The sequence below is a fragment of the Rattus rattus genome, chromosome 3 (assembly GCF_011064425.1).
Source record: "Rattus rattus isolate New Zealand chromosome 3, Rrattus_CSIRO_v1, whole genome shotgun sequence".
NCBI classification, from domain to species: domain Eukaryota; kingdom Metazoa; phylum Chordata; class Mammalia; order Rodentia; family Muridae; genus Rattus; species Rattus rattus.
The window spans coordinates 82,225,081-82,244,519 of record NC_046156.1 but is presented as its reverse complement, the minus strand read 5'-3'; the positions used below and the strand labels follow the sequence as shown (position 1 = coordinate 82,244,519).

Here is a 19,439-nt window from a genome sequence, read left to right as displayed (position 1 = left end):
ATCTAAAGTTTGTGTTTAGAAATGATATCCAATCTAAACATATCTAAAATGATTACTGATTTTAGGTTTCTTCTTTTGCTATAAACTATTTTGAATAATAATTACACTTTCTTGAAAGATTGAAAGTAACTGTATCCTATATTTTCTAAAATTATACCTTTAAATGCTTTATTAGCATATACTTATATACATAATAATGGGTTTCAATATGACTCTTATGTATTATAGAATGTAGTTCTCATATTTATTATCCTTCAGTATCATTTGTTTCCTATCATTTTTAAACTATTTCCTGTTCCTAACCAAAACATCTACTTTCATGCCTTTCTGACTACCTTTCTCTTTTTCTGTCCCTCTGATCTTAGTCTCTCTCTCTCTCTCTCTCTCTCTCTCTCTCTCTCTCTCTCTCTCTCCTCTCTTCTCTTCTCTCTGTGTGTTTCTGTCTCTTTCTCTGTCATTCTATCTCTGTCTGTCTCTCTGTCTCTGTCTCTCTTTCTGTGTATGTGTGCATGTGTTTTGTGTGTGTGTTACCTGATGAGTTTCATCAAGGATATTTACACTAGTATGAATAAGGATTTGTTTACATGAGCATGGGTACCCTGTCAGTGATTATATTCCTAAACAAATCTTTTTCTCATTCTCCTTCCACTGTCATTTGTTCTTCGGTGAAGGGTGGTGTGGTGGTTTGAATATGCTTGGCCCATGGGAAGTGGCACTATTTGAGGGTGTGGCCTTGTTGGGGTAGGTATTGTCTTGTTGGAGGACGTTCATCACTGAGGGTGGACTTTAAGGTCCTATACTTAAGCTCTACCTAATGCAGAAGAGAGCCTCTTCTTGGCTGCCTGTTGAGGACAATCTCTTTCTGGCTGCCTTTGGATCAAGAGAAGGAAATTGCCCGCCTGGATGATGCCATGCTTCCTGTCATGATAATGATGGATTGAACTGCTGAGACTGTAAGCCAGTCCCAATCAAATGTTTCCTTTATACAAGTTGCCTTGGCCATGGTGTCTCTTCACAGTGTAACTAACCCCAACTAGGGTGAGGAGTCCATGAGACTTGGAAGTCAGCATTCCATGCCTTTCTCTTCTCTTCTACTTGGATCATGTCCTTTTTATTTTTTTTTTCTGTTCCTTGTTTACATAATGTGCCTGGAGCCTTGTAAATGATATTACAGTTGTCTCATTATGTCTGAGTACTCAAAACTCCATTATCCCCCATCCTTCGACCAGCTATGACTCACTGTACTCACCACAGAGTACTGTAAAAAGGAAAAAGTTCTCAGTCAAACAGATACCAACACTAATCTATTTCATAAACATAGTTATTTAGAAGTCAATTTGACAGGCCTACCATGTGTATTCAGCAAAATAATTGCAGTAGCTTGCTCAGGAAAACCTTGTGGCCCAGGTTTATAATCCAGATGGATTCGATCTTCTGGTATGGGTATCAAAACCAATCAGTAATCATTTCTTTACCCCCATAACAGATTTGCTATTATTATGGCCACTGGCACATCTTACCTAGTTGGCCAGTATTGTGACACACCCTGTAACAGTTGAGAAAGTTATTGAAGGCAATGCTCCTCCAGCACATTCATTTAGTACTATGAGAGAAGAGTCTTCTATCCCTGCTCCAGCGTGGTTCTAATGTTCTGGGATCATTGTGTAGTGAAACCATGTCTTCAGCAATAGAGACTTATCTTAGTTCTTGAAAACAACCAAATGGAAGTGGCCAGTGTCCGTATTGCTTTGGGGGCAATGCAAGCCACCATGGCCAATAGTTGAGAGACAAGAGGCACAGCCCTGAGGATGGGATTTTCACCTAACAACACATCATTTTTGGATGCCTTTATCTATGCTCAGTGTGCCTCTGTTCAAAATCATTACTGTTTTTCTTTTGAATGGCTTATTAAATGTCACATTTTTACACATTGTTAGTTTTGGCTGACCCTGGTCCTGTTTTCCTTCTTCCTAATAATCCTGATTCCCTAAAATTACTCACTTTTATGTTAATTTTGGCATCAACACTTTGGCTTTTATCACAGATTTGAACCTATTTAGAATTTAATTTCATCTTTTGAGTGATATGTCTTGTTCCTCCTGAAAATTATGCAATGTGTGGGTTGTAAATGAAGCTTTCTTTTATTCTTTAGTTATGACACAGATTATATATTCATGTAAGAGACTGGGACCCTAGATTCCCCTCTTCTTCCTATATGTAGCCTCTTTGATCTTTATTAATAATTTCAAACTTGTCATTACCACTTCAAAACAATATTTTCCCTGCTTTTTACTGTATGAGCTCAATATGCATTTTATACCATGATGCTATATACCCACCCAACCCCAGCATCATAACATGTAGTTCTATAAATCTTAGTTTATAAATCTTCAATAAATCTTAGTTGCTAACAGCATTGTCATTCTGAAATAGAAAATTAATTACAACACTGTTGATTTGACCTTTTGTTTCTGCAGAATAAAGTAGAAACTACTCAGTTTTAAAGTCTGGCTTTGGTGGTGGTGGTGGTGCTGTATGTGCTGGGTGGGCTTGCACACGTCACTAAACCACAAGGTCAGAGGAAAACATGCAGGTTCTGTTCTCACCATCTATAATTTAGTTCCCATGAATGGAACTCAAATTTTCTGCCTTGGTCTCATGCACCTTCATCCACTGAGCTAACTCATTGGCTCATGTGTTTAATACTAGAATCCTAATTAATGACCTGTAGCCTGCCTTTGCAGCATTTATCTTCAAGATTCTAAGTACTCTGCCCTCTCAGAGGAGCGAAGTCACATTGTTTTTCCCATGTTGTTTCCTATGTAGTTGATATCTTTCTGTCTTGAATAATTCTCACTCTTCTCCCAAGATGTGGTGTTGCTGAAATTCTCATGTTTGTACATCTTCCCCGAGTCCTCAGTGAGCTCTCCTATGTTGCGTGCAGGCCACAGGTAGATCACATCCATCCCATGAACTCTCAATGGAGTCTCTGCTACATAATATGCATTACAATCCAGATGTGTCGAGTGACAGAACGTACAATTTCATTTCACAGGTTCTAAAATGGAGGCATCCTTGGTAAAATAGTAAAAGTTCACAGGTCAAGAAATCATTCAAAACAAAAGGAAAGTCACAGACATCTGAATGCCTAAGCCCATGATGATTAAGCTTGGTTTTATTGATAATTAGTATTTGGATAATAATAACAAAATAGAAAAAAAAACAATCAGTTTAGATTAGGAAACCATTTTTTGTTTTGTTTTGTTTTGTTTTTCACTCAGCTATTACGATACATACAGGAAGGAAAATAAATGCTGTAAAGGAAAATGTTTTTGATAGTTATATTTCTCTAGAAGCATTGTGCCTGCCCCGCCCCCTGCCCCCCCAAACCCCCAAGAGGAGCTATACAGGGAAACACTGAATTTAACCAGGAGGTGTAAGGAACAATCAAAAGGCAGAGAAAGCATTAGCTGTTGGTTTCTCAGGAAGAAACAATTATTTTGGAGGGGCCTCAGGGCTTAGGTGATGTACGATGAACGGAGCAGGTAGATAGTAAGAAGGCTCGAGTATGAAGGGGTAGTTAATGCTGCAGACCCGGGTTGTTCAATTTAAACTATAAATTATTCCCACATTTGGTTCTCAACTCTGTAGTCATAATGTCTCCAGGATCAAAAAGGCCTCAAGATGTCAAGGTTTAAAGATAAAGAAAAAAGCTGGCTGAAACAATTAAAAAAAAGAACAAACCTGAAATGAGCCTCGACATTAATGAAGTAAGTAGCCAGTTAAGAGTGACTTTTCGTGTCTCCTCCTTTTTTCAGAAGAAAGGAAGAAATGTTTCTATTTCCAACCATTTGTCTGTGGTAAATTTACAGACCCTAGCTAATACCTGCAACTGCTAGGAACACCTCAGAAGGCAGAAGCTTTGTTTGCAAACACCTCAAATGGTAAGATCATCTGATGAAAAGAACTGAAAGCTCTCTCCAAAGCACAGTGAGGACAAGCAACTCCAGCAGAGAGAGGCAGAGGGAGCACACTTCAGCACCACGTGACTGGTGAACTCCTCCCTGTTCTCAATTCAAAGGCTTTCAGGACCCAGAGACAGCAAGGCTAGGGCTAGATGAAACTTGCATCCAACACTGTGAAATTCAGATGGCTTACTTTCTACCACCTTACTTGTGTTGGTGTGTTTATCCGGTGTTTACTGGAGACAAAAACTGAGGGAATCGAACTTTGGAGCAAGAAATGGTAGCAGAAAGAAAAAATATTTCAGGCTTTGTAGTTGAAAACCACTAGGTAGCACAGCCAGGTCTAGTTGCCCCGCCCATCTCCCTCCGGTTCAGTTGACTGGACTTTTGGGGAGGTGGTGGTCATGGAAAAATAGTTACCTTCCATACTTCTATTTAAGTTCCATTGAGGTGTTCGTGCCGGGGACATCATGGAGTAGTCAGATTAAGATTCTTCATCTTAATCGCAAGTCAATTTGAGATATGAATTAATGCCGTCTTAAATTCTTGGCTAGAGAGCTTATATGCCCTTGCTTTACAAGTGATCCACTGACGTTGAAAACCCACCTCTGCTAAAAAAAATTCACATCCATGAATGTTTTGGTTCCTCACGGAACATTAAGTAGACACTGTGGTCATGTTACTTTCTCAGCTGAGACAAAAAGAACTCCATAAAAGGCACTATCATTGACCTTAATATAAAAAAGGACACGCTGGGTAACTGTGGAATCAGGAAAGTTTTTCACTTCATTAGCTTTTCTTCTTTCTAGTGGTCTCTGAAAATGTGCGGAGCCTAGCTGGGAAGCTTCATCCCTCTATCGAGAGATAAAAATCTCCAGGCTCCTGCTGCCTGCTCTTCATTGCCTCTTAAGAAGATTGGTAAAGAAAGCCAGAGGTTAAAGCTACAAGTACGGCTCCAGCTACATGACTGGGAACCTTGAGAAACAGAAAGCAGTTGAATAGGAAACGCTCTATTAAAGAAAGGGTTCTGTCAATCCAACCACATCCTGGGGGAATCGATTAGGCAGATTCCAGAATTATCTGCGGTAGAATAATCACTCAGGAAAGAGCTTTTCTATGAGAACGACTTTAATTTTTACCCAGGATGCTGAGGCTGAAGAATAGTGTGAGGCATGGAGAATCCTAACCATCTCAGACTCAAATCTGAGGCTGGGGCATGAGGAGGGCTGAAGTGATGATAAAGCACAAACTCAGAAGGCTGGAGGCTCTTCTGTGAAACTGTTGCACAGTTTCCCAAACTTCTTCTTTGCTTATTTAGGTATGATTACATGAGAAGATTTTAAAAGCAATTTTGGGGAACCATAAAATTCATTAAAGCATTTTTTTCCTTGTGTTTATAGTTTTTGAATCCTTTAAAATCTTAGGGGTCTCTGTAAAATGTGAAGAGCAGGGAGGAACTACAACAGCAGACTGCCTATTTTCAAAGGGAGGGAGAAAGCCTCTTCAAAATGACTTCCTCCTCAGTACCTGGTGTACACCTGGGGTGTCAGGCAGGTCCACATGTAGAGATTTAGACAACGCTGCTGAGAACGGGACATAAAGAACCAAATTCCCAAGCAAACAGCGTATCATTCCAAATGCAGCTTTGACCAGATAGCTCTTTAGAGTCAAGGATACAAGAAAGTGGTTATGGAATCTTCCTGCATGACAAAGGAAAGCCTCCGAGGCCAGGCGTACGGCAGGATGTTCCTGCATGGAAGCTAAAAGAACCATTGCATGACGCTGTGGAAGTGAAGCCTGGATTGCCTTGGAAACCTCAAGATGTTGGAGATTCAAAAATCATGGGATACCTGCCAAAGAAACCTGCCAACCGGAAGTGGAACAAGCCCACAAGGAAAAAAAAAAGTGTATTGCAGTCAACATAGTTGAAAGAAGTTGAAGATCTGAAGAGTGTTTTGTCCTCAGGCATAGAGACGCAGAGTTTGGAGTTTGCCCCTTTTTGGTCTTAGTTGGGTTCTGTATTTCCTCACTGTGCCTCGCTTCCTGTCTTTTGGAACGGTAATGCATGTTTCGGACCATTATATATTGGCAGTGTGTGATCTGCCTCTTGATTTCATAGGGGGCTTACAGTTAATCGATTACATGAGACTCAGAAGAAACTTTGAACACTGGACTTTTAAACATTGTTGAGACTGTGATAGACTATGAGAACTTTAAAAGTTTAACCAAAATGCAATTTTTCTTTATGCTATGGCTATCAGATTATGAGCCAGGGAGATGAATGTGGGGTGGGATTTTTGTTTGTTTGTTGTTTTGGTTAGTTTATTTTTGTTTTTGTTTTCATCTTTTTTTTTTTTGATATTTTCTTTATCTACATTTCAATGTTTTCCCCCTTCCCGGTTTCTCCTTCAGAAATCCCCTATCCCACCCACCCACTCCCTCCCAGCCAACCACTCTCTCCCAACCACCCACTCCCTCCCACTTCCCTGGCATTCCCCTATACTGGGGAGTATCCAGCCTTGACAGGACCAAGGGCGTCTCCTCCCATTGATGCCCTACAAGGCCATCCTCTGCTACATAGGTGGCCAATGAAAATGGTCTCCATAGCCTCATATGGAGGGGTACTATTAGGAGGTGATGCCTTGTCCAAGTAGGTGTGGCATTTTGGGAGGAAGTGTGTCACGGGTATCAGGCTCTGAGATTTCAGGTGCTCAAGTCAGGCCCAGTATCATGCTCTTTGCCTTCTTCCTGCCAGTCCAGATGTAAACTTCTCACCTACCCCTCCAATATCATGTCTGCCTACATGCTGCCATGATGATACTGGAGTAAACCTCTGAAATGTAAGACAACCCCAATTAAATGTTTGCCTTCATAGGAGTATCCTTCCTCATGCCATCTCTTCATAACAATAAAAACTGTTTCTAAAACACAGGGCAACCAACTAGAAAAAAATTGAAGGTCACATGTGGCTTTGAAGGAAAAATAATACACGAATAGTGATTATTTAAGAGAAAATTTTTATTTTAATGGTCAACCATGTATAGAAAAAAGATAATTTTAGAATGAAATAAACGTACAAAAATAATTTTTGGATTTGCTTATAGTGAAAAGATAGGAAGAGAGAGCCCAAGAGAAAGGAAGTCCAGTCTTTGTGTCTCCTCTCCTCCTCTTTGTTCTAAATCCTATACGATCTTTCTTATTTTTTGAATAAAATTTACACTAGTGACAATCTATCGTATAAAATGTTTATGGATATTTTATAAATTGCACATTAAAAACACATCACTCTCACTCAAGTGTTTTTAAATTTTTGTAATCCAATGCAACCAAAGTGTAGAATTAAGTTGCTGAAGACTTAATGGGAGGTATTGTTTTTTAAAAACTACATAGAAACAAAATTATGACTGCAAACAAGATTTATCTACAAGTAAATACCTAATTATTTCAACACTTCACAGTTTACTCCTCATAGATTTTATTATGCATTTCTCTTTTCTATTTAAATGTATCTGAATGTGTCAAATATTTCTTAAATGCTTTCTAAGCTGTAAGAATACGCATGCTTTGAATTTTGTCCTAGTTTAAAAATGCAATTATTATATTTAATTTATTCATCACAATTAGCATCATATTAATAGAGTGGGTGTTTTGAGAAATCAATGATCTCATTGATTTATGGAGTTTTGTCTAAATCAGAACTTCTCTAGATTCATGATAGAATGACTCAAGAGGATTCCACTAAGAAACATCTTAACTATGTTCATTTTCTAAACCTATGAACATTTCTCTGATTGTTTTTCATAATGAAACAATGTCTCATATGAGTTTCAGGGGAAATCAGGCACATCAGAATAATGAATGTCCTAGTTTTTATGGAAATTGAAACATAAATATTACACACTTCTTTTTTTTCTAATTCCAAGCCTCTCTTTCTTTTCTCAGCCCTTTTCTCTGTTTCATAATCCCCCGCTTCACATTTGCCATTACAATGAAATACTGTGGGAAAAGAATAGCAAACTTTAAATCAAACATTTAAATCCCATGAAAGAGCTCTAAATGGAACGTGATTCAATTATAAAACATAACTGATAGATGAAAATTCCTCTTCTAATGATATTATCTGAGACTGTAACTCAAATAATAAAAAATTAAGGAATATCAATTTTTCATTTCCTTGTTTGGTTATGAAATATAAATTATGATGTTAAATTGCCTTGTCCCCCGTGCTACTGAGTGAATCTCAGAATAAGAGACAAGTCCCATGTTTTAGACTTGAGCATATTTATTTCAGTGATTTTCCTGTACTGGATAAGGCATCTCTCTTATTCTATAACACGGAAAAGGAGAACAGCAATCATCTAAAGATATTAAGACTGTTGCACCTTTGAAAAGAGCTGGAAAGTAAAACATTTTCAACACAGGTTAATGTTGCTTTTCCAAGGGTATAAAGATGCTTTAGTAGGATTAACAATGGAAAAGCTCATCTGTGCATATGATGATTTATGCTGAGAATTCTCAATTGGAAAATTCCTGTTGGATTGTTTAAGTAGCCATTTTCACCACAATGTCTGTTGGATGTTCTAAACACCAGATTTTAAGATGTTATTATTACTTTCTCTTACGTGGGGGCTGTCAGTCAGTTTGGACAGTATTATAATGGATGCATTTGTTGTGTTTCTGTTTGTTACTCACTATTCTCTATCGCTTGGTACTTGTTGAAGAAATTGATTGATTCACAATCAAAAGCACATATATCATGAATTGTTTTCCACAAGGAACAGCCCCTAAGGCAAATATTTAGTAGATATTTTCGGTAAACATTTTTCCAAAGTATTTTCATTTTTGTCTGAGTGCAACTATTGTGAAAGATCACTGGCTATTTGATAGAGAATAGTATAGACACAAACCTGGATCAAATTTCTTAAATGATCTCCCCTTAAGGACTTATTCCAGGATCTTGTAGACATTTGTAGCCCTTGCTAAAAATGCATAGCATTTTCATATCATCCATGTTCATCTATAGATGTGAAACTCATGACAGATCAAAAGCATGGATGAGTGCAAGAAGACAGATATTAGGCCAGAAATAAACAAAGCAACAGCAAGACAATATTATAGAAGAAATGAAGAGGGCTAGAAAAATGAATAAAGGAAGTCAGGTTCAAAGTTGCAACATGATAAAGCAAAATTCCTTTTTTAAGTAAATTTTTTAATAAAGAGTTTTGTTGGCTTCAACTAATGATTGTGAACATAGGTACCAGCTTCTGGAGGCATAAATGTATCATTTGATGGATTTTGTTAGCTTAGAGATTGTATGTTGAATTTAAGAAAATTTCTGTGCACTTACAGCTATTATAAATTAAATTGCTATAAAGATAGTGTGCAACTTACAAATAATAACTTCACAATATTCTTTGTTGTAATTCTATATAAACAATTTATTCCTTGAGATACTTTTTATTGATTTTAGCTGAACTCTTGTATATGTAGCTAAACTATGGTTGTAAATGATAAAGGACTAGAACTTGAACATAAATATTGGCTGATATTTTCAATTACATAGATAGGGTGAAAGTGAGGCAGTGTGACTTATGATGCTATGTTGTTGTTCTTCAATGTAGGCAGCTTTCTGCTGAATCATGCAAGTGCTTTAGAATGCTGGGAGGGGGAGTATTTCCTCTGTTTCATGTGAATTTGTAAAGCACGAACTTCTTATGTTTAAGATGTATTCTTTATCCCTTAAGGATAGTCCATAAAATAAACACATCTATGGAATATATTATTCAATAATTTCCATGATGATAATCACTTCACAGTTGCAATATCAAGCCAACCAAGTGGTCAAAGTGTAAAGGTGTGGGGAGATCAAGCTACTTGTACTTTTAACTGCCATAACAATGTAATCATACAACCTATATCATAGTGTAATACGCTATAAACTAATAACTAAAAAAGGCTTTTGAAATATATTTTTCTTCTCTTACCTCTAAAAGACATGGTTCTATATTGCACATTTAAGATTTTGTACTGTTTTTATTAATTTAACATATTTTAGTCTCAGGATCTTTTTCCCTTAGGAAATACTTTGCCACCTCTTAACAAGAATCTTAACAATAAACTAGGTCATAACAATATCTCATCACCTTATCCGTCATTGAAGTCACCTGGAAATGTATCCTTCTACGTTTAAGAACTAGTAAAACAAGGACGACCCGGGCTTCTGTGAAACACGGCGGATGGCTGGGACCATACCACTGGCATGAGTATATGAAGGAAATGGAGGGTTTTTCTGAAGATGAGGCAACTGAATTGGAGAAAAACCTTAAGTTTGGTGGAAGAGTTAGATGCCTTTCCCAAGGTTCTGACAGCTATGTGGAGACATCAGCCAGTGGGGGAACAGTTTCTCTAATAGCATTTACCACTATGGCTTTATTAACAGTAATAGAATTCTCAGTATATCAAGATACATGGAAGAAGTATGAATATGAAGTAGACAAGGATTTTTCTAGCAAGTTGCGAATCAACATAGACATTACCGTTGCCATGAAGTGTCACTATGTTGGAGCAGATGTACTGGATTTAGCAGAGACCATGGTTGCTTCTGCAGATGGTCTGGCTTATGAACCAGCACTGTTTGACCTTTCACCACAGCAGAGAGAGTGGCAGAGGTAAAATGTGAACAGTCCTCACCATAGAAATCTACACCACCTTTGTTGTCCGGATGATATGCATATGTTAAATGTTCTCATATATAAATAATCCGTATGACTTCAAAAACTATCAGATCTTAGGAAGACATACATAATCTTTTCTGAAGTATATTTGGAATCATAAATAAATTTTAGGGTTTTTTTATTTTAATTGACTTTTTAAGAACTTGTAACGATGAACGTATCTATGAACATTGCTTAGAATTTGGTACAATGATGCACACCTATAATCCGAGCATTTGGGGGGTCAAACTAGAAGATCATAAGCTTACCTTTCTAGGCTAATTAGTAGGTTCCAGCACATGCATTAAACATGGAAACTGTCTCAGAATAAAAAGTTAATTTCGACCTGGATAGCATAAAGGAAAAGCTTTCTTCTGGGAACCAATGAGCAGTGAGTAGGACAGGGGACTTCCTAGGAACTTCATGTTTCTGTGTGAACCTTTTGTTTCCAGTAACTTTCTTGGTATTGTCTGGAGTATAAGTAGGTCTGTCTCTGCATTTGTAATAAACTGATTCTGTGTTAAAAAAGAAAAGAAAAAAAAAAGAACTAGTAAAACAGTGGAAGACCTAGGAAAGAGATTAGAAGTCATAGATGTAAGCATCACCAACAGAATAGAAGAGATAAAAGAGATCTCAAGTGAAGTAGATACCATAGAACATTGACACAAGAGTCAAAGAAAATGCAAAATGTAAAAACTTCCTAACTCAGAAATCCAGGACACAATGAGAAGACCAAACCTAAGGAAAATAGGTATAGAAGAGAGTGAAGATTCTCAAATTAAAGGGCCAGTAAATATATTCAACAAAATTATAGAAGAAAAGTTCCCTAACCTAAAGAAAGAGATGCCCATGACCATACAAGTAGCATGCAGAAATTCAAATAGACTGGACAGGAAAAGAAACTCCTATGTCACACAATAATCAAAACACCAAATCACAAAAAAATATTAAGGGAAAAATGTCAAGTAACATTTAAAGGCAGACCTATCAGAATTATATGAGTCGTCTCACAAGAGACTATGAAACCTAGAATATTCTGGGCAGATGTCATCTAGACCCTAGTAGAACACAAATGCCAGCCTAGGCGACTATACCCAGAAAAAAAATCTCAATAAACATAGATGGAGAAACCAAAATATTCAATGACATAACCAAATTTACACAATATCTTTCTACAAATGCAGCCCTACAAAGGATAATAGAATGAAAACTCTAACACAAGGAGGGAAACTATACACTAGAAAAAACAAGAAAGTAATCTTTCAACAACAACAAAAAATAGAGCCACACAAACATAATTCTACCTATAACAACAAAAATAACAGGAAGCAATAATCATTTTTTCTTAATATCTCTCATATGGACTCAGTTCACCAATAAAATGACTGACTGGATATGTAAAGAGGACCAAGCATTTTGCAGCATACAAGAAACAAACCTCAGAGACAAAGACAGACACTACTTCAGAGTGTAAAGCTGGAAAACAAATTTTCAAGCAAATGGTCCCAAGAAACAAGCTGGAGTAGCCATTCTAATATTGGATAAAATCAACTTTCAACCAAATGTTATAGATAAGGAAGGACACTTCATACTCATCAAAGGAAAAATCTACTAAGATAAACTCTCAATAATTAACAGCTGTGCTCAAAAGGAGGTCAGAGTTATAGTTGGAAAGGAAATTAGAAAGGAAAAAGTCAAAATATCATATCATGGGCAGATGATACGATAGTATATGCAAGTGACCCCAAAAATTCCACCAGAGAACTTCTAAACCTGATAAACAACTTTAGCAAAGTGGCTGGATATAAAATTAACTCAAACAAATCAGTAGCCTTCTTCAACTCAAAGTATAAACAGGCTGAGAAAGAAATAATGGAAATGACACCCTTCACAAGAATCCCAAATAATATAAAATAATTTTGTATAAATCCATCCAATGGAAAAAAGCATTTTCAACAGATTATGCTGGTTCATCTGGAAGTAAGCATGTAGAAGAATGCAAAGTTCAAGTCCAAATGGATCAAGGACCTCTATATAAAACCAGATACAGTGAAACTAATAGAAGAGAAAGTGGGGAAGAGACTTGAACACATAGGCATTTGTCAATTGTTGGTCAAAACAACCCTGAGATTTTACTTCACACCATTCAGAATAGCTAAGATCAAAGACTCACATGACAGAGGATGCTGGTGAGGATGTGGAGAAAGAGGAGCACTCCTCTATTCTTGGTGGAATTGCAAGCTGGTACAACCACTCTGGAAATCAGTCTGGTGATTCCTCAGAAAACTGGACATTATTCTACACGAGGACCCAGCTATATGCCTCTTGGGCATATATCCAAAAGATGCTCCAACACATAACAAGGACACATGCTCCACTATGTCCATAGCAGCCATATTTATAATAGCCAGAAGATGGAAAGAACCCATATGTCCTTCAAGAGAGGAATGGATAGAGAAAATGTGGTACATTTACACAATGGAATATTACTCCGCTATCAAAAACAATGACTTCATTAAATTTGCAGGCAAATTGATAGACTCAAAAGTATTATCCTGAGTGAGATTCCCAGACACAAAAGAACACACATGGTATGTACTCACTGATAAGTATATTTTAACCCAAATGCTCTTTTCCTCACTCTATCTCTTTTTTGTCTCTCTGTCTCTCTTTCTCTTGCTCTTCCCACTTTATCTCTCCAATTCTTATTTTTTCAGGAACATAGTTTGCTTATTTAAGCGGTTCATTAATGGCACAGGTGACCTTCAGTTAGTGTATTGGATGATGATTCTTAGAGGAAATCAAAGGCTTTACTCAGATGCAGGATCTGGAACAATGCCTGGGCTTGTCCACAACTCAAGTAAAACTTTCAAAAATTAGACCTTGAACAGAGAATGTCAGCATGTGATTAGGGCTCCATGAGATAGCCTGTCCATCCACTCTGCAGACAGAGGGAAGCATTAAGTATCTTTCTAACAGTCACAGAGTATGTGGTAGATGAAGATTCGAACTTAGCAGCCTTATTCTTAAGGTGTTTCATCTTACTCAATTTAGAGGTATCTGAGTCTATTGGTGGGTAAACCTTCATACTTGGCTTAAATGAATGTTTTGTTTATTTTATTACTTCATCCTAAGATTTCATCAGTAAATACCTGCAAAACGTTTTTAAAATTTATATACATAGATAGATAGATCTATCTATCTATCTATCTATCTATCTATCTATCTATCTATCTATCTATCTATCTATCTGTGTGCGTATGTGTGTGTGTGTGGCTTATAATATCTAAAATAAATGTGTATTAATGTTTAGGTCAAATGTAAACAAAATATAATTTAAAATACTATCTTCTTATTTACTTAAAGTTTAAAAAAATTAATGTGATATCACTGCCTTTACCTGTTATTCCTTAAACCCTGCCTATGTGTTCATTCTCACTAATTAATGAACTCTTTTTGAACTCTATTCTGGTATTATTGTTATATATATATATATATACACATACATATACATACGTGTGTGTGTGTGTGTGTGTGTGTAAAACCAACAATATCTGTTTACTATAACTTGGATATTTTAAATTGTCCAAAGCTTTCCATTGAAATATGAACATATTCTATGGAAGTATTTAAAATATTGTGTCTCATATATACAGAACAATTTATTGATCACACATAGACCTACTTATATAAGTTATAAACCAGCAATGAATAAGTAAGCTTTGCTACACAAAATGTAGCTGCTTAGACCAAATGGTTAAGTAACTTAGAATCACTAAATTTGTTGCTATATGTTAGCACTTAAAGGTGGGACACTGAACTAAAGTTAAATACAATGACAAAATTGAATTGTTTTTAGAAAAAATTCAATTGTTTTCCTTTATGGCTTTTACCAATAATATTTCTAGCTTTATTGCCACTTTTGCTGACAATTAGCACATTTAAATGAGTTCGTCAGCAAAATTTAAAGTAGCTATAGTTGGTGGATGACTGGAGCCCTTTGGAATTGGTGAAGTTAGAAATATTGAATTCAAGAATGTCAAGGTTCTTGGATAATTTTCATTATAAGGTTACCATTGGAAAACACACACAGTTTCTCTCTGATATAGGAAAATTGAACTCTCTTTGTTATTAGTTAATCAAAATGTGAAAACAAAAGTGGCTCTTTTGTTGAAATACTAAGCAACTACTTTTGATCAAATAAAATTGTTTTTATTATAAATCACTTATAAGAATGTTTTATTTCAAATTCAGTCATAATAAATTCATAGGATTTGTGCCAGAATAAGATTAAGAAGATATTTTATATGCTCAAAAGCAGAAGTAAATTTTGCTTTAACATACGTACTTTCATGTGTCTCTTGAAACACAGGCTACTTTTTTAAAAAACAAATGCTTAATCTGGGATTACAGCCATTAATATTATTTTGCCTCATAGTTTATTTCAGTATAAAATATGCTTTCTCTAACACCTCAAAATCAACCTTTAAAATGTACTCTTGTTCACATTTTGTCATATACACTGCTCTAGAACAGCTTTTCTTCTCTGCCTTTTAGGCACTTTCAACATGCTTTTATTTTTGAGAGCATAAAATATGGTTTTTCGAGATATACATTTTACAGTCTCCTGGGCTCAAAGAGCCTGACAAAGGTCTGTGTGAGCATGGTTCAGAGTTCAATATACAAAATGCAAGTATTCTCAAGCCAAGGTTAACATGATTTCTTGGATCATCAAATGAGAATGCTACATAAAGCAAGCTGGGAGAATGAAGGTAATATTGGATCTTACGTTACCTTGGATGTGAGGACTTTCTGAATCTATCTGTTACTTCCTCTTTGGGGTATCAGTGTCCTTCTGGTGTGTTATTTGCTTATCCCCAGTCAGGAACCCTCACCACTGAAACTTATTTCTGCAGCTGTTTCTTAACAAGAGTTTCTGAATTGCATGTTTTCTTCTTCCTGGAAATTTTATTGCAGACAATCTCTGATTTTAATTAGATGTTGTTCCCACTTTTATTTATACTTTTCCTTTCAAAGGAAGAAATTGTAATTATTGTGTCTGTGTGAGGGGACTTCTTCCTCAACTGTGGCATTTAGATGTTGAAAAAAATTACGTTTGTCTGAAATGAAATGTTTCTTGTGTTATACTGTGTTCATTTCTTATAAGAAGAAAATATAATTAAACTGATATTGCTATCCACAGGATAATGTAGTTTACATTTATCTATCCTCCTTCTATCTCACACTAGACCGGGTGCATTGAGTAACATACATTTAAATTTCATATGCTTAGATTGAAAAGATACTCATAAGCCAGAACATTGTTTTGGAACTAAAACTAAGTTAAAAAGTCAGATCTTCACATCTTTCTTCTTTGCTTAGCTGCCAAGTCTCTTAGTGAGTATGTTAGTTAATTATGAAAGTAATTAGTTAATATGAAAGGAAGCAATTTAGGTAAGTATGATTTGTTTTAACCCACAATTGTTTGTGGTAGGGTCTTAGACTTTGGTCCAGTTGCTCACAGCTGATCACACAAGAACAGCACGGAATAATCACAAACTGGACAGAAAGAAGAATCGGACTGTAAACTCAGATGAACACCCACCAGCAACTGGCTTCCTCCAATATGGCTCCATCTCCCAAAGCTGGGAGACCAGATGGGGAAGGAGTTTTCAAATACACAAGCCTGTCAGAGATATTTTACATACAAATCATAGCCATTAGTTTCAAGGATTGAATTTTTGTATATACTTAATATAATTGAAATGTTTTGACTACATTTTCAAAGAAATAAAACAAAATGGTAAATAAATATAAGTGCCTGAATACAAGACAGAATATTTTAAGCATAATTTCTTCATCTCTAAAAATTTTTCAATTCTAATCATTTTATAGGATATAATATTACTAATACCATTTGTGATCAGAAATGAAACATACAACTGTACTTCAGTTTCACCAATTTGTCTTTAGAGAATACTCTTATCTCTTTTGATTCATTCTATACAACATCCTCCATTTTCTTTTAGGGAAACTTTATTCTTTATTCCTTTTATTCCTCACTTTATTTACTCGTCCTCATGACTTGGCTTCTGACTTGGTCCTTGGAAAGACAGTTGAAAGTAATTTGATGTATCTTTACTAACAGATTTGTCTGCCTGTGTTTTTCAAACTTCAGTACTTGTCATCCAGTTTCACAGATAACAGTTGTTCAGATTTTTCATAGAGCACACTGAGAAGTCAAAGGACAGCTATGATTTTTGTCAGTGTATGCAACCTGAAGACAAGCTAAGAAAATGCACAGTACTGTGCCTATCTGAGAATGTTACGGGACATGAGAGTGTTATCTAACATGGGAAATCTCAGCCCAATTAGTCCATGCTAAGGAGCACTACTGAGCAGCTTCTAATTCAATTACATGCTCGACCAAGTAACACATACATCTACACCACAGGTTCTCCACTTTTCTAATGCTGGTACCCTGTAATATAGTTTGCCATTTTCTGGTGACATCCCCCTCCCAACCACAAAATTGTTTTCGTTCTTACTTCCTAACTGTAATTTGCTACTGTTATGAATCATAATGTAAAATAAACATTTTTGAAGACAGAAGGTTGCCAAAGGGGCTGCGACTCACAGGTTGAGAACTGCTGATCTATATATTAGAATACATTTTAAAAGAATTGTTAATTACTGCTATGGCTAACTTCCAATACTCCATCTCCATGATGAAAGTACAACAGGTTTATGTAAACACTTGCTGCCTCAGCTGAAAAATCAAATTATCCAGGTTCTCTTCGAATTAAGTAGGATTAAGTGTTCATGTGATATAAAGAGATGTAATGAAAATTGGTTGTGCAAGCTTTGAATGGGCTGCTTAGAAAAAAAAAAAAGAAGTTTGAGCTGCATGGTCCCTATTTCCTGGAGTCAGGAAACAAGGGTATTGACTGAGTAAGAATAGCTAACTTGTACCATGAAGTGGGAGCTGTTAAGATCAATGTAACAAAGCGGAAATAGTTGTGTTTCTACTCAGTTGTGAACATAACTGAATCGGGACAAGACTGCTCTTGCTTCAGAAGAAATAAGTGACACTTTTATTGGGAAGTCATTGATTATTTTTAGTTTTCTGTGACTTACAAATAAACTTAAAGATGCCACATTAGACAGCAGGAAAGATAGGAGACTTTGATGTTATTATCATTTTTTTTTTTTGAGAAATGTTGCAATGATACATCTGGAAATTTTGGGTTGGTTTTCCCATTCATGTCAGGATATGGATCAATATAGTGGGAACTCTATATACTACCTAGTGTTGAATTTCAACACTAGTATTTATAAGCAGAATGCTGATTTGGGCCATTTTCCTTTATCCCTCAGGGTCTTCTCTCAATCCTAATGTAAGTCCTCCTCCTGCTCTCCTCCCTTCTCTTCTTCATCTGATTCTGGTTCTGTTTTGGATCCCTCCAGAGTCATTAAAACAGTCCTTGGCACCTCTTTGTTCATTAATGACATCCTGCAATCAATTACCAAATATATCAGTTTGACCTTTAAAATATTTGTAATGGCTCCCGATTCTTCACCCTACTTGTCTATGAGGCCTTTGTACGCCTCTCAGCAGCACAGGCTTCACAGGGGCTGTAATCTTTCTCCTCAATTCTGTGGGCTCAGAGCCCTTCACTACTTTACAGAAATAAAACTTGTGAAGTGACACAATAATTTACTATTACAAATTTATTTTTCGTCATGCTTAGCAGTAATAATACTCTCTTCCCATGAGTCATGGGGCTTATGGTAGCCCGTAGGTCCCTTAATATAGACATTGAAGTTTATGAGATATTACCCTGGCCACCCTCACCCTGCACCACTCACAGACTAGAAACATCTCCACTGCACCTTGTTCTTTTTTTTAATTGGATATATTTCTTTATTCACATTTCAAATGTGATTCCCTTTCCCAGTTTCCTGTCCATAAGCCCCCTGTCTATTCTCTCTTTTATACTTAAAATCTTTTAATTTTTATGTTATTTCATTGGTCTTTTCAAAATTCACATTTGATGTTATTACTGTCTTTCTTCTTTGCAAGTATTTTTTTCAAAGCTTATTTAGAACATTGTACTTCAACCTTTATCTTTGGAGTATAATTTTATGTCAGTTTATTTGTTTATTTTTACATTAATGGACGATCTGATCCTTTCCCTCCTTCTACTCTTTCCTTCTTTATTTTTCCACCCACCTGCATTCCATTCCTTCTCCATTCCTTTGACCTCACTTATTTTAAATACTCACAGAATCCACTCTTACAGAAATTACTCAGTGCTTGTTATAGAAAAGAGGCTTTGCCTTTCAGCTTTTCATTTAAGCATATATACTTAGAAATTATAGAGGTATTAGTTTTTTCTAGAGTTTATGTAGCAGAAACATAAAATTAAATATTGAAGATTTAATATTATTTTTATAGCTGTATTAGATCTTGAGCAGAAATAGAACTTAAAAAAGCTTGAGATTGAGCTTGTGTGTGTGTGCGTGTGTGTGTTTTGGAGTTTTTTTTTTTTGGAGTTTTTTTGGTTTTTCCCTAGCATAATACCCTTTGATGCTTGCTTCATTTTTGACCTAGGAAACAAATTATTGCATTTTAATACAGGACTATAATATATTCAAGTTATTTGTTAACTTATTTATTGCTCAATCCTGACATTTCACTATTTTTAAGGAAATTCACAAATATGTTTTTGCATTATGTATATGTGGGTCTGAACCCGGG

General features: G+C 36.0%; 1 protein-coding gene across 1 annotated transcript; it reads left to right on the top strand.

Moving 5' to 3' along the window:
• Positions 1–10,209: 10,209 nt before the first annotated feature.
• LOC116895459 (endoplasmic reticulum-Golgi intermediate compartment protein 2-like) lies at positions 10,210–10,667 on the top strand. The gene has a single exon (XM_032896728.1). The coding sequence runs from the start codon at positions 10,233–10,235 to the stop codon at positions 10,635–10,637; it is 405 nt and encodes a 134-aa protein (XP_032752619.1). The 5' UTR covers positions 10,210–10,232; the 3' UTR covers positions 10,638–10,667.
• The last annotated feature ends 8,772 nt before the right edge of the window (positions 10,668–19,439 follow it).

Excerpts from the sequence above, each read along its gene's own strand:
- LOC116895459 (XM_032896728.1), top strand. The coding sequence starts at position 10,233 with ATGAAGGAAATGGAGGGTTTTTCTGAAGATGAGGCAACTGAATTGGAG.